We start from the raw sequence: 10,925 nt of genomic DNA, 5'->3' as shown, positions 1-10,925 counted from the left end.
ATAATCAGCTTTGACCTTGCACCTTCTGATTATTTTTAATTTTGATGTTTTCGAAACTTTTTTGATCTTAACGAAACAGCTTTTGAATGGTAAGCAATTTAAAGAGTACGATGATATCAATTTGTACCTGATTCAGTTTTTTACTAATGAAAACTGAGCGTTTTAAGAACGTGAGTTGATGACACTGCTTGAAAGTTGACAAGCTTGAAAGTCATTGATCAAAATGGACAATCCATTATAAAATAAGATTATTTAGTTCCATGATAAAAATGTCTGACTTTTTAACAAAAAATCGCAATTGCTTTGTTGCCAACCTGATATTTCAAATGTCTTTTGTGCTAAAGTCATTTTACGCAGAGCTTTTACATAATATTTTGAAGCCGGCGCATATTCTATAGATGCACAATTAGGAAATTTATTTCTTTAAATCTTATGCTTAATATTTTTATATATCTTGGATCGAAAATATACTAAAATGTTTCACAGATAATGCACAATAAGAAATTTGATTTAGTTTTATAAAGCTTTGATTGAAAATAAAGCAAGTTTTATCTTTATCAATGAATAGTAAAATGCTGTCGATTTTTAGTTAAAAACGTGTCGTAAGCTTCGAAGAGGGTACTGAAGACGCCATGTAGTCATACGTAATTGCAAGTAATAAATTGTGACTCCTCCATAAATAAAATTTGCATCTGTAATGAGTGCCAGTGCGATGCTTATAAAGAAGCGGCCGTAAGAAAGGGCAAATTGTGGTGCCTAAGTATTTGAAGTGTCAACATGCGGTCTACAATTGTTGTAAGTACGATAATACATTTTGTTCGTATTTTATTCATTAATTTTTTTTAAAAAAATGCTTCGAAAATACTACCGCGAGCAAGTCAAAAATCATACTACTGGAAAGTGATAGTATTTGTAACGTGTGTTAAGAACTTTTTGCGTGAGCTTTAATAGTATTAAAAACGATATTTTGGATGATTTGTGATATATAATAAGCACAAAAATATATTTGATATTTTTTGCATTTTTGTGGTTAGTGAAAATTCGGAAATTAGGATAATTAATTTAATCAAAAAAAAAAACAAGAACTGCGAGAGATTTTATTGTAAGATTTCATGTCTATCGTAACATGGAAAATATAGATAAACAAGAAGACTTGGAAGTTTACATATAAATTATAAATAGTATTATTAATAAAATTAAATAAATATCGCTAAATATTTCTTGTAATAGTAAAAAAACACTTCTGGCATTAAAATTAACTAACGATTATTCAATAAGAATCAAATAATTTTTTTCCAAAAATTTTACTACAAAAATATGTTTTGTAAAATTTAAATAGCCAAGAACCGTTGGAGTACTGAGGACACGTGACAAAAAGCTCTAGAAAATACTTTGTTATACATTTCACATAAAAAGTAAACTATTATATATTTTTTTTCATACAAGTCATTGATTTAGTACAATGTCTCTTGAACTATGGACAATATATTTGCTAAATGTCCTAAATTGGATAGTATAGTTTTATGTAAGAATAAAAAAACATACTATATACGCAGTTTTATAAATGAATAGGTGTATCTGGGTGATAATGAATATAATAGAAATTTATTAATTTATCAATCTTTTATTTATTTTGAAGTAAAGTTTAAAAAATCAAAATAAGTATCACAAAAATCATAGATAAGGCATAAATATAGATAAGGAATAAATAATCGAAAATTATACTATGAATTGAGGGGTCATACTTAAGTAAGCCAGCTATTTTATAATATAAAATATAAACCACTAAATAAAATAATTCTAGATTTTAAAACATAAAAATCGATTTTGTAACAACTCATTTGTAAACAAAATTATTTCACATTCGCAGATATTCAAAATGCTAAATTTTAAAACAGAAAACCGCTTGGTTAAAATCTTTGTAATAATTGAATTATAAAATTATTTAAATTAGGTAGATATTGAAAATGTTAAATTTTAAAATAGAAATCTGTTTCGTTAGAAAAATTTGTAACAACTCATTTGTAAAAAAGAATTATTTAGAGTTAGTAGATTTTTGAAATGGTAGACAGAAAACTGCTTGGTTAAAAAAAACTGGTGTTAAAATTATTTAACACGTTCGCGGACAATAAAAGTTTTAGTAAGATACAAAAATTGACAGTCATTTTATTTTTAAATTGGTTGTGTTATGCAAAATTAAATTAAACACCGTTCATAAGTGCAGTCTTTAGCATCCACGTCAAGTATTACGCTTCTATTTTACGCAATGTGCTTGGCCAAGTTAATTTAAAACTACGGAAAAAATAAAATAATATAAACATACCTAAAGAATCACATTTCATAGACAGGTATAATAATTTAAAATAATGTAAGTTTATATAATATTAAATTCAAAATATCTATTTGACTTTAAATTCTGCATCACAATAAAAATGAATGTTATAGTATTCACGTTCGCGAAAGTGTTAATAATTGCAGATATTTGAAATGCTGATTAGAATTTTAAAACAGAAAACTATTAACTTAAGGGTAGTTTGTAACAACTCATTTATAAAATTATTTATTATCATATTTAAAGTTCTAGATCTTGACATAGAGAACTTTTTGATACTTTTGAATTTAATTTGTAACGATTCGTTTCTGAAATGATTTTACATTCGTAGAGATTCAAAATGCGAGATTGATAAATAGAAAACTTTTGATTACATTTAATTTGCAACAATTCATCTGTATAACTATTTGATGTTTGCACATATATAAAATTGACATATTTGAAAATCTAAAACTGATTGGTTAAATCTAATGTGTAGCTACTCATTTAAAAATTATTAATTTCACCTTGTATCCCGGGATTTTCCACAAGTAAATATTTATCCCGGACTTTTTTGTCCCGGATTGTCCCGGGTTTTCAAAAATAAAAAGGTATCATAACAAAAATTATGGATAGAAACGAACTAATGTCTAAAAAAATGCTAACGTTTTCTAATTAATTATGAAGAAAATGAAAAAAAAATATTTAAAGCTGAAAAATGAAAAAAACATTTATCATAGATAAAAATAATATAGATAAAAAGAAGTAAATTTAATTGAATAATTAAGTTCTTACTAAAAGCCCGTAATTCTGATAAAAAAATGATTCATATAAAAAACAGTTTTTTATTGTATCATTAAATACAATTTGTTATTTTAAAAAAAACCTTACCCCGTCTCGTGGTTACTTAAGTATATGGGCTAACAAATGAATTATCATAGATTTTATAATTACTATTTCTGCATAAATATTTTTCAGATATTGCTATTCGGTCTGATAGCAATATGTTGTGCTCAATTCGACGGTAGATATCGTCCGCCTTCGACGACGCCCCGGTATCGTCCTTTTAGAACCCAAAACCGATACTCCTCCGGGCGTTACACGGACAATTCTGGACGTTACACGGGCGACAACGCAGGGCGCTACTCAGGAGATCCGGGGCGATACCGGGGTAATAACGACGGCCGGTACGTGCCTGATCCCAACGCAGGAAAATATGTTCATAAAGATGATCCATATAAACACAAGAATGTTGGAGGAGGCGATTACAGAGGAGAGTAAGTATTAACATATATAAAACAAAATTTTATTATTATATGAAATAATTATACTCTCATTATAAACATATTAATAAAACAATACTACGAACGTCATAGCAGGACAAGACTACTTGCAAAATTTACCCTCGTAGCTTTCAGAACACATTCTAATTTTTTCTATATTTTGCCAAATCATTAAAGCTTTTTTTGTGAGATAACACACAAATCTTACACCCATAACGTTGTCTAGTTAACCGATATCAATATTTATGATTTTTGCTGGGCTTTTTAACCTGAAATCATCCCACTTTCATACATAGAAGTGCGAACATTATGGGTCCATATGACTTGAAAGTCACATGATTCAAAATTATCAAACTTTTTGTTTTAACAGATTTTTTTGTTTATTATTTGCTTATATAAGTTTATATCAACAAATTTTTTGTTTCCCAATCAATAATTTTAAGGAAGAGTTTTCAAAGGAGCAAAAAACAATGATCAAATCAATACAGTTGTCAATATTTGCATATATATATATATATATATATATATATATATATATGTATATATATATATGTATATTAGGGTGGTCCTTAATATGGTCATTTTCAAATTTTCTTGCTCTTAAAGGCTCAAATGGTTCCAAATTGATAAAAAACAATTCTCTGAAAGTTTTAGCTCTTAATATTGTCTTTTAGATAGAGTGCAATTCAATCAAAGTTTTGTATGGAAATAGCATGTAAAAATATTCAAAAATTTTGCAGAGTGTCAAATTTTCAACAAAAAATGACAGGAATTTTCACTTTTAATTCATTTGTTGCTAAGTTATACATAATTTTTTTTTTAAAGTTAATATTATTTGCTGAAACTTTCAGAGAATTGTTTATTATCAATTTGGAACCATTTGAAACCTTGGGAATTTATTTAAAATATAATTAAAAAATATTAAAAATATTATACATATGAAGTCCACAACTTATAAGTAACGATAAATAAATTTTTTGCAAAAATATCTAATATGTGGTTTTAGATTAGGTTTGATAAATAATTTTAAAAATAATTACATTTTTGCTTTACTATTATAAAAATTACAAAAAACAGATATCTTTAATAAACAATTTTTATTCAAATAATTTTAAATATTTTTATTTAACACTTTTAGTCAAAAATATTGAAAGTACTTAAGATGACCTAATATTATATCAAATAAGGAAAATAATTACAGACTCCAAATGAATTTCGAATAAAATGTTTTTTTCAAAAATCGTAAAGAATAAATTTATACGAATTTATGAAAAAACTCTTTTGAAAATTGCATAAAGTACTTGGTATCTAAAAATAACCAAGTTGATTGATTAACATTAATAATTAAAGTAGTTCCGAATTTTTCAATTTACAACGAAGGAATTAATTAAATATCAAGCACGAACGGAGTTTGCAAATTGCATAAAATTTCTGGTATTTAAAGTTGAGTTCATCAACATTTATAATTAAATTCTTTCTGAATTTTTAAGTTTACGACTGAGAATTGTTTAACTATTAATTTAACCATAATTGAAACATTTATAATATTTTAGGGTAAAATCTTTTAGCGCAATTTCACGAAAAACAAAACGGGAGTAATTATTTTATTTATTAATTGTCAAATTGATAAATTATCAACAAAAAGCTAAAATGTAGGTGTATATATATGCACACACATACATATTCCATTTTTATGAGCTATGATTTATGATGATTTGAAACGTCGAAAAAACATAAAATTTGCAAACACTATTTTCTGGCATAAACTTTCGCTTTTCACAATTTTTTCAAAATGTCATCAAAATTTACACATTATAAATCCGTTTAGTAGCACGTTGATGAGAAAGAAAACGAATTCGGTCACAAATGCCTGGAATGCCTATCCTAGGCATAATATAAATATACCAGTGACTTCCATTTATGTTTAACAAGCGATAAACAGTAATTACCATAATCCGTTAAAAACCAGTAAGGTAATGAACATTTTATATTCAAAATTGCATACATTTCTGAAGATATTCAATTAGATTTTCAATAGCATTTACCGCATCTACTGACACTGCACACTTTGTACAACTTGCTGAATGTGATATATTACCAATTACAGAAACGACAGTGAATATGAAAAATATTTAATGAAGTTTATTTTAGTACTGAATTAATAGTAGCTTAACTATTATTTAGCTAAGAATGTATCAAGTTGTAATTTTTTTTTAATTATCAGAATAGTGTAAAATTTAAGCAACGTATAATAACCATAATCCGTTAAATCGAATTAAAAGTATAAAATAATTTTAATACTTTTTATAATATTACTATATGTGTGTAAGTCCCCTGCTGCTAAGATAAAGGTATAAATTGATAGTAAACATAAAAATAATTTATTAAACTGAATATATTAAATACGAGCAGGGGAGCAAGAGGTTTGTTGAAAAAGTTTTTTTGATTTAATATATCTGGAGAACCAGAAATTTAAATTACATTTCTACGAAATAAAGATGGATAGATGCTGTAACTATTTCTCTACCGAATCAAGTATAAATCATTCCATAACTTTTGTTAATTATTGTACAATTAATCCATTTCTAAAAAAGTGCGGTGTTACAACTTACCCTGTGTTAAGGGCTAGTTATAACATCTACCGGGAGAAGTACTATCTACCAAAAAAACGACAATAATACCATTTATAATTTATTTTTTACTTATTTTTAAAAAAAATTGTTTTGTTTTCATAAATCAACGCAAACTGTGATTAATACAAATAAAATATATACTGTCTCCTGCAATATGAATTTTTATCATGAATCAACGTAAACTGCAATTATTTTAAACAAATAAAAGATGTAGTCTCTCTTCCAATACAATTTACATGTATAACAAACTTTTTTTTACTTCTACCTAATTTTCTTTACTAGATATGTTACAATTACCCCTAAGGTTCTATTTAAACTAAACCCAGGTGTGATTATTTTACATTAATCACGAAACTTATTCAAACAATTAATTCAGCAATCACAAAACTTGTTTCAAATTATCAAAAATGGGTAAATTTGAAACAAAATAAAATTAATAAAATTTAAAATTATTTGATAATAATAACGCAAACCAAAATTTTATGATAGTGCAATTTCATATTCCCTACCAAAAATGACGCACCTGCACAGTTCTGTGATAATATGAAATAATGAGACAATAAAATATTTTAAGGTATTATTGAAAAACGTCTGTTACTACTATTCAATTCGTAAATAAATGAGGAAAGTACCATTTATTTATATTTTTATAAATATTATATTAGAAATAAATTGTAACTCAATCATAAAAAATATTAACATTAGCTACATATCTGAAGAAAGTTGTCATGTTATATAGGTGGATGTCCCTGAGCTTTAACGGTGACAAATTACACAATAATAAACTCTAAATATTTTATTTTAATTTTTTGTATACAATGAAATAAATAAGTTTTAATTTTTAGTCCAGGTCGATATGTTCATGACTCAGATGCTGGAAAATACGTTCACGATGACAACCCTTACAAGCATTTGGACGTAGGAGGTGGACAATACGTTGGAAGGTAACAAAATCTTAAAATATTAAAATGCTAAGTTTGAATAAAATTAAATTTGAAAAATTCAAATTTTAATTTAGTAAATAATTGATCTATTTTGTCAAAAAAGTTCATTTTGGTAAAGTATGATTTAATGCTTTGAAGGAAAGCAATACCAATCAAACAATAAAATTGAGACCTATATTGTCCATTTGTTTTGTCTTGCCCGACTTCTAATTATATATGTCCTACAACTATACTCTATATTCATATACATTTTATTTTATAGTCCCGACAAACAAAACCCTTACAAAGGCCAAAAAGACAAACAATACCCTTACAAAGACAAGAATTATGGTGGTGATGGCGGTGCAGGCGGTGCCTATGATCCAAATGCTGGAGCTGGTGCTGGAGCAGGTGGGGCAAAAAGACCTGGCAGCGGTTACAAACCCAGTCGCGGTAAAGGAGACTACGGCTCATTCCAAAAGGAATACGATATAATTCATCTTGCCCGAAAAGGATACAGGGACGGATACCATTATACGTAAGTTGAATTCTAAGAACTATGTAGGATTGAAGAATTTAATTTGTAATGTCTTACAGTTGAATGCTATAGTTAAAAATATAAGTAGAATTAATTGCATTATTACGTTCATGGTGCAATGGCTGTAGTACGTTTTTTTCAGAAATATTTCGGTTTTTGTTATTTGATTTTTAATTTTAAGGGGCACAACTAGTGTAACCGCCTAAAAAATTGTGATTTTTGGGAATTTATATCGAAAAAACTACTTTATCAATCATTTCAAAATTTTAGGAATATATTTATGCATGTTTTAAAAATACATAGTAAAATTTTTTGAAGAAAAAAATTTAATATTTTTTAAGTTATAGTCGATCTCTAACGGCGCGACAGAAAAGGCCCTTCACTGCTGCAGTGATTCCGGTCTTCTACGTGGATGAAATTTAAAAAAAAATTCTCGTTAAACTAGATAATATTGTCTGTAAAATGAACTACGATAAAGAAAAAAAATAAAAAATTGACAAAATGACGGCGTTTTTTAAAAAAAGTCGAATTTTACCCAAAATTTTGGTCGTTTTTGGACTGCCAAAATTCGATTTTAGATCCGATCGAAAAATCGGTAGTTCATTTTACGGAAAACTATATATAAAACATGTAAAAAAAATTTGATAGTGATCAGATCATTTGGTTTTGAGTAATCGCTGCAGCAAATTCGGAAAATGCTGTTTTGAGAAAAACGCGTTTAAAGATAAAATGATCGTTATACTATTTAAAAGTATAAATAACTATTTAAGATATCGATTTAAAATTTTGGTATGTTATTTTTAACAGTATAACCTATCAAAATATGGAAAAATTGAAAATTCGATTTTTTGAAAATTTCACACTAGTTGTGCCCCTTAAGTTTTGTAGTTAAGAAATGATTTCATTTTCAACCAGTAAAAATGTTATTATACGATATGGAAGTGTAGTGAAAATCTTATTTATTTAATTTATTTAATCAATTTCCGGTAGTATATAATGAAATAAAATTAAATAAATTAATTATAAAAATAATTTTGTATAAAATTTTGTGCAAGTCGTTACGATTGTAAAATAGTCATAATTTTTTTTGCAAGAAAAAATAAAAATTAGATCAATTAAACAAGGTAAATATCCACAACTTATCCGATATACTTCACATAACTTTTGAACAATATCTATGTTATTTTGGACTTGGACTAGCAAAAATTAGTCCCGGGTTTGCAGGTTCGATTCCAGCCAGCCACAGCCAAGTCCAACATAAGGCGGCTTTGATATCAAATTTGGGTTATAGATCTCAAATATAATTATCAAGTTAGTCATAACTGTACTGGACAACTTTTGGATTGCCTTCTATTCAAAAATCCGTATAATCATCCATCATCCATAATAATAAAAAAAATTGATAACTGCCAAAAACTATCCAAAATATTTAATATTAGTACATCATAGACCGCATGATACATTTATTATAAGATCTGTGGTTCTCATACAAGGACATAATTTTCCAATTTTCGTGACAAACGATTCAGAATGACTTAAAACGTCTCAAGATCTTTAAAACAATATATAATAATTAATTACAGTTACGAGACAGCTAATGGTATTCTGGCCGAAGAGACCAGTCAAGACGCAGTGGTGTCCCAGGACGGTTCCTCCAGCTCCAGCAAAGCTGGCTGGTACGAGTACACCGGTCCTGATGGAAAACTTTACCATGTTGACTACACGGCAGGTGAAAATGGTTTCGAACCCAAAGCTGACCACATACCCACCATCCCACCTCTGATACAAAAAGCCTTGGATTGGCTGAAAGCTCACGAAGATACCTCAAAGAATTAACATCGAGTTGTTCAAATTAGTATACGAATTTTATGTTTAGATGATTGTACATGAAATATGTTTCTTGGCTAAGTTATGCTAGTTATTTTTAATATTACTAAAAGAAATATTATAATTTTTACACATTTGTCATCAAAGAGCATGCAATAGATATTGATGTTTAAAAATTATTTGTTTTAAGGGTAATTATATCGATGTATTTTAAATCAAGTAGCACTTTGATTATGATTATCCTTAATATCAATATATATTCATAACTATTAGTTAATTTTTTTGTTATCACATGTAAGTTATTCCAAAATATAGTAACAGTTAATTAGGACCAAACATAAAAAAAATATTTAAAAACAATTTATCTTGAATTGACTGTAATTTTGATCTTTAAAATTTTCATATAACGCATTACCTAGTACAGAATATATTGCGCATAAAAATTTTAGTAATAAAGTTATTACAATAGCTAAGATTAAAATATATAATTTGAAAAAATCAAATACAACAATTTTTGTGATCAACCCAATTCAAGTATTGATACTAAATAAATTTGTATACTTCAATAATATCGCAATAGAAATGAAATTAACAACAGGCATATATGCATATATATATATATATATATATATATATATATATAGTAATTACAAAATAGAATTTTATTTGATTATAACACAAGCTAGTTGAATGTTAAACTATTCAAAAACAAAATAATATTACATAATAAAAATTAATATTTACGATCAATGGTTTTAATTGTGTGGATGATTTTAATTATGTGAATGTATTCTCTAAGACGTTTATAAATATCAAGTAAATATTACATATTCTATTATTACAAAAGAAATGCTACACACGTGGTCAAGATTATAACTTAAAGCATCCTTGACATTTTGCATAAAATTCCAATAATGAACTCTAATCGAAAATATATTCGCACAATAAAATGCACATATTTGATGTCAACGCAATATGGTTTCAAGAAATATTCATTGACAACATAGAATGATTTAATTGGCAAAAGAATTTGTGGTTATTATATAAACTTGAATATCGCTCATAAGAAGGAAATGAAAAATTGTTGCTCTTGTTTTTGACCAACATACTATTTAGTAAAGATGGGTGTGTGTATGTGTAAGAAGTAAAAAATGAACTAAATTTTTGTTAAGGCAGGTCCAGCAATTTCGAAGGTAAAACAAAACGTTTTAATAATTGCAATTCGGTAGTTAAGAATTATCATTTATAGAGATTTTAGTAATAAAAACTAATTTCATTTTCATTTTGTTTTTGGTTCCATACCAATTTCCTTAATTAACAAAATTCCCCTGTTAATACTTGGGAATTTGACGATGAAACTTACTCACAAACCCTATAGTTTAAAATTTCAAAAATACGTCTTACAAACAA

At 26.8% G+C, this 10,925-nt stretch overlaps 1 protein-coding gene across 1 annotated transcript; it reads left to right on the top strand.

Moving 5' to 3' along the window:
• The first annotated feature begins 754 nt into the window (after positions 1 to 754).
• On the top strand, positions 755 to 9,524 carry LOC113376871 (larval cuticle protein LCP-30-like). The gene is made up of 5 exons (XM_026616951.1): positions 755 to 795; positions 3,290 to 3,588; positions 7,073 to 7,171; positions 7,434 to 7,688; positions 9,272 to 9,524. Exons 1-5 carry the CDS (start codon positions 778 to 780, stop codon positions 9,522 to 9,524), a joined length of 924 nt encoding a protein of 307 aa, XP_026472736.1. The 5' UTR covers positions 755 to 777.
• Positions 9,525 to 10,925: the final 1,401 nt, after the last annotated feature.

Source organism: Ctenocephalides felis, unplaced genomic scaffold, assembly GCF_003426905.1.
Source record: "Ctenocephalides felis isolate EL2017-DRISC unplaced genomic scaffold, ASM342690v1 CF-g0.4_SCAFFOLD_01886, whole genome shotgun sequence".
Classification (NCBI taxonomy): Eukaryota; Metazoa; Arthropoda; class Insecta; order Siphonaptera; family Pulicidae; genus Ctenocephalides; species Ctenocephalides felis.
This window is presented reverse-complemented; position numbering and strand designations above follow the sequence as displayed.

What these genes read in the sequence shown, in the direction of transcription:
- LOC113376871 (XM_026616951.1), top strand. An exon ending in GGAGGCGATTACAGAGGAGA is followed by an intron (nt 3,589 to 7,072) that starts GTAAGTATTAAC and finishes TTTAATTTTTAG; the next exon opens with TCCAGGTCGATATGTTCATG. An exon ending in AGGGACGGATACCATTATAC is followed by an intron (nt 7,689 to 9,271) that starts GTAAGTTGAATT and finishes AATTAATTACAG; the next exon opens with TTACGAGACAGCTAATGGTA.